Here is a 4,631-nt window from a genome sequence, read left to right on the forward strand (position 1 = left end):
CGGGGGGGGGGGGACAGCGCCGGGGCCCCACCGCGGGGTGGGGGCGGGCGGGCGGCGACCGCGGCGGCCCAAAGAAGCAGGGCACGGGGAGAGGGTTCTGATCTGTGCTCATGTGATACGCGAGGTGAGTGATGGCGCCACCGCCCATGAACCACTGTGGGCGAGGTGGAGTCCCGCCAGCCGCCCCCGCCCGCCCCCCGGTGGGACCAAGCGCGTGTGGAAGGCCCGGGCCAGCGAATGTGCCCCCGGGGCCCGGCTCTGCCACCAGCGCCGGGGTCCGCGCAGGCTGGCGAGCAAGGGTGCGGCGGGGATGCCCGACCGCCGATGCTGTGTGGCGGCCAAATCGGGGCCACCGCAGAGCGGGCGAAGAGGCCCGCTGTTTTGTGCGGGCACAGCATCCTGGCGACACGCGGCAGGGCCGCGGCGATCCCAGCCCGTTCCCCGGGTTGCTCCTCGGGTGTGGTGGGTCTTTGCTCTCAGGCGGGGGGGGCGCCGGTGTACAGGGCTGCATTTTCGCAGGGCGGCGATGCGTCCCATGCCACCGACAGGAGGCCACATCCGCCGGAGAGGGCTGCCTCCCTGCCCGGCCGGCGGGGGATCTGCCTGGCGGGGCGCGAGGGCCAAGCAGGTGCCCGGCCCCGAGGGTGGCCTGGTGCGGGGGTCCCCCCCCCCCCCCCCCTCGCCGGCGTGTACGGGGTGCTGGGGCGATCCGGCTGCCGGGCTGCCGGGCTGCCGGGGGAGCTCGCATTGTCCGGGCCCTGCTGCCGACACACGCCCGGCACTGCCTGCAAGGCTTGCCGCCGGGGCGGCCTCGAGCCGCTGCCCGGACAGCTGGCCGCCTTCTTCTCCTCCAGTGGCTGCCGGTCCGCATACGAGGCCAAAAGCCAAGCATGCTGGAGGGGCCGGCCCGGGCGCTGGAGCCCGCTGATGTCCCTCCCAGTGCCATCTCCAGTGTCGGGTCCGGCCCCGGCGAATGGCCCCTGCTCCGGGCAGTGGCTCCGGGCAGTGGACCCAACCCGATGCCCGCGCGGCGCTCTGGGGACTGGCTCCGGTGACAGCTCCTCCAAAGAGCCATGGGCTGGGGGCCTCCCGGTCCGCCCAAATACACGGCCGGCATGAGGGGGTGCCCGGGAGACTGCCTTCGCGCGCGAAGCAAATGGACCACATGTGCGCATCCCCCTCCCCCCGAGGCAGCGGCAGTTGGCGAGAGACATGCCTTTGCCTGGATTGGAGGGGTAGATGGGGCCAGGCGCGCGCGCGCGCGTGCGCGCGCGGAGGCTCACGGCCAAGAGGCCGCTTCCTCCATCTCGACCAGCAAACCACCGATCCACACGGGGCGAGACACAGGGGCATTGCCCACTCGATGCCCCACGGCCGGGAGCGACGTGCGCAGCAGGTCCCCATGGCCACACCGCTGCCCGTGTGAGGCCCGGCGAGTGGGGCCCACAATCCGGCCGCATGGCCGCTCTCGAGGATTGCATGCCACGGGGCTTTGTCGACGACGAGGGGCCAGAGCGAGCGAGTGGGCCCAAGTGCATTGTCTGTCCCTCGGGGAAGGCCTCGCCCGAGGGTGTCTCCCACCATGCCACGCCCATGCCATCCGCCGGAGCCAGGCATCTGTCGAGACCCGGCCAGACGAGGGCGAGGGCACGGCACCTGAAAGGGGGCCACCCCCAGCCCGGCCTGGTGGGGGGCCAGGAAGCGCCGAAGGAAGGCCAAGCAGGGGCCACCGCATGGCCGGCCGTCCGGCCACCGCACGGCCCCGCTCACAAGGGCCATGCAATTGGGGGTCGGCGGAGAGGGGGGGGGGGGCGAAACGGAGGCAAGGGCCAAAGGAAGTATATTGTGTGCATGCACCCGTGCATGTGGCTTGACACAGAGCGACACAGCCCCCGGGCGCGGGCGCCAGAGCATCAAGTGAACCAGGGCCGCCATGTCCCGCCACATGCGCACCACCCGGCATACGCATGGCCAAGGCGCTCGGCGATGAGCCGGGGGAAGGGCGCCGCCGGGGTCGGGGGAGCCGTGCTGCTGGCGTCTCGCGTCGCAGGGGGCCCGGCACCCGCACCGCCAGGGCCCGGGGCCGGCTTGGCCGGCGAGGCGGCGCCACCGCCAGGGGGGCCGGCCGGCCGGGTGGCCGACCGCGCTGACACCAGCCCCGGGGGCGGCTTCAGCGGCAGGTGCGGATCGGCAAGCAGGGCCGCCGAGCCGGTCGGCAGAACGGCGGCCGTCTTGGCCGAAAGCGGCGACGAGGCGCCCAGACGCGGGAGCGGGGGCACACTGCCGGCGGCCGCCGCGGCGGCTGCCGCCGCCGCCGCCGCCGGCTGCGAGGCCGACGAGGAGGCCGTGGCATTTTGGATCAGCCGAGCCGTGAGCTTGGACCGTGTGAGGGAGGCCTTCGCGGCGGCCGACTTGACCAAGGGGCCCGGGCCATTCGCGGCCGCGGAGGGAGCGGCACTCGACTTTGTTGGCGAGGTCACGGGCGCACGCGTGCGCGGGGTACCCGCCTCGGCGCCCGGGCCCGGGCCCGGCCCGGCGGCCACGGCAGGAGCCAGCACCGACTCCTGGCTCCCGGCCGGCGGGGGGGAGGACGCCGTCGTGCCAAGGGCCTCGTCGGAGGGGCCCGGCACGGCGACATCGGCCTCCTCCGAGGAGCGCGGGTAAGCAACGTGCGAGGCCGTGCTGCGGAAGCACCGCGTGCATCGAAGGGTGTTGGCCGCCACGGACAGAGGCTGCCAGGTGAGGCTGTCCACAAGCTCCGGGGCGAAGGTTGAGCTGGGCTCCCGGAGCCGCGCTTCGGGCGCCACCGGCAGCAGGAGAACCGCCGACGCCAGTGTCCGGTCCAGCGTAAATTGCGTGTCGCAGATGACAGCCAGATACCCATCGACCAGGGCTATAGGCGATGCAGGCGATGCAGGCGATGCAGGCGATGCAGGCGATGCAGGAGGCGGGGAGGGGGCTATCGTTAGCACGGCGCACTGAGAGTAGGGGAGGGCAGGAGAAGGGGGGCCGAGGGCGGGAGCGCGAGGGCAAGGCGGGGACAGGGGGGAAAACATACGATCTAGCGTCACCAGCAGGCCGGTAAGGTCAAACAGTGAGCGGATGATGCGCACTCGGCCAACGAGGGAATTGGTGGCCGGCGGTGAATGGAGATTCGAGAAGAAGATAATCACATCGCGGCTGAGGGCACTCATCTTGTGCTTCACGGCCTCCTCTTTGGGCGAGCGGGCCAGTGCAATGGACAAGGCCGGGATGGCCAGGCTTCTGGCCGAGTAGGAGGGCTGTGCCACGCGCCGGAGGATGGACGCCAGCTGCGACGAGGAGAGCATGTCGGAAAAGCGGATTGGCGCGATGACTGAGGGCCGCCCGGGAGGGCTGTTCGGCATCTCGGTCGAGGTGAACGCCGCTGAGGCATAGGGACACCCCGGGTCATTGGGGAACAGATCTGCGGGCAGAATCGGGTCAGAGACACGCCGGAGCAGTCGGGATCGGGGGGAAAGAGAAGGCAGTAAGAGGTAAAAGGAGAGAGGGGTAGGGGGAGAAGGAGAGAGAGGGAGAAAGAGAGAAAGAGAGAGAGGGGGAAGGAGAGAAAGAGACAAATAGACAAACAGACAAACAGACAAACAGACAAACAGACAAAGAGACAAACAGACAAACAGACAAAGAGACAAAGAGACAAACAGGCAAAGAGACAAAGAGACAAAGAGACAAACAGACAAAGAGACAAACAGACAAACAGACAAAGAGACAAAGAGACAAAGAGACAGGCGGGAGATGGGCCCAGCCAACGAACCATGGATGGTGGCTGCCAGCTGGAGCGGGCTCTGCGTCAGGCCGCCGGGCGAATGCCCCGGGTGGTTCAGCAGGTCCCAAATGCGCACCAGCAGGGAGGCCTTGCGGAAGAGGAAGCGAGACCGCGGGGAAATCAGCGGCTCGGCCAGCAGCGGCAGCGAGGGGGAGAAGCGCCGGAGGGCGGTAGCCGCCAGCTTGTCGGCGATCGCCTGCGCCGAAGTGACCAGCTCATCGGAAAAGAGAAACTCCTTGGGGATGGGGGCCGGGCGGAAGGTCGGCCGGGCGCGCTGCAGCTCCTCCAGGCTTTCCGGCGGGGAGCGCGCCGCAAAGGGCCGGCGAAACTGCGGCTGCACCAGGAACATATTTGCCAGACGCCCATCCTGCTCGGCGAAGACCACATCCCCGGCCGCGATGGCCGAGAAGAAATGCAGCTTGACCTCGTCCGTCAAAATCCGCGTATAGTGGATGCCATACACCACGAAGTATGTCAACACCACCATCCAGTGGGCGAAGCGCGACTGAATGTCGGTCATCAGATCGAGCTTCTTGAAGTCTGCGCAGGGCCATTCGCGCCCCCATGCGTGCGCGCGCGCATCCACGCGCCGAGCACATGGCAAAGGACAGGAGGGTCAGCAAGGGCCCCACCGGCGGCATGGCTCAGGCAGGTGGACGAACCGGGGGCGAGCTTCATCAGGAAGCCCGGGGTCAGGACGGTCTTGTAGTCGGTGGACCGCTCGAGCAGCTCGTCCAGGGTGCGGGACACATGCTCCGGGTCCTCGAACATCGACAGGAAGACATCAATGCAGTGGCTGGTTGGCGCGTTGCGGCAGGCGCGGCCG

General features: G+C 69.4%; 1 protein-coding gene across 1 annotated transcript in view; it reads right to left on the reverse strand.

The window, feature by feature from the left end:
* Positions 1-1,279: 1,279 nt before the first annotated feature.
* Positions 1,280-4,631, reverse strand: part of H696_04739 (hypothetical protein) — a gene marked incomplete at both ends in the record, with an annotated part of 10,266 nt that continues 6,914 nt past the window's right edge. The window contains 6 exons of the mRNA XM_009498602.1: positions 1,280-1,414; positions 1,657-1,765; positions 1,954-2,893; positions 3,059-3,445; positions 3,794-4,345; positions 4,468-4,601. Coding sequence (XP_009496877.1) covers positions 1,280-1,414; positions 1,657-1,765; positions 1,954-2,893; positions 3,059-3,445; positions 3,794-4,345; positions 4,468-4,601 — 2,257 coding nt within the window. The remainder of the gene's footprint in view (positions 1,415-1,656; positions 1,766-1,953; positions 2,894-3,058; positions 3,446-3,793; positions 4,346-4,467; positions 4,602-4,631) is intronic.

The sequence above is a fragment of the Fonticula alba genome, assembly GCF_000388065.1.
Source record: "Fonticula alba strain ATCC 38817 unplaced genomic scaffold supercont2.8, whole genome shotgun sequence".
NCBI classification, from domain to species: Eukaryota; order Rotosphaerida; family Fonticulaceae; genus Fonticula; species Fonticula alba.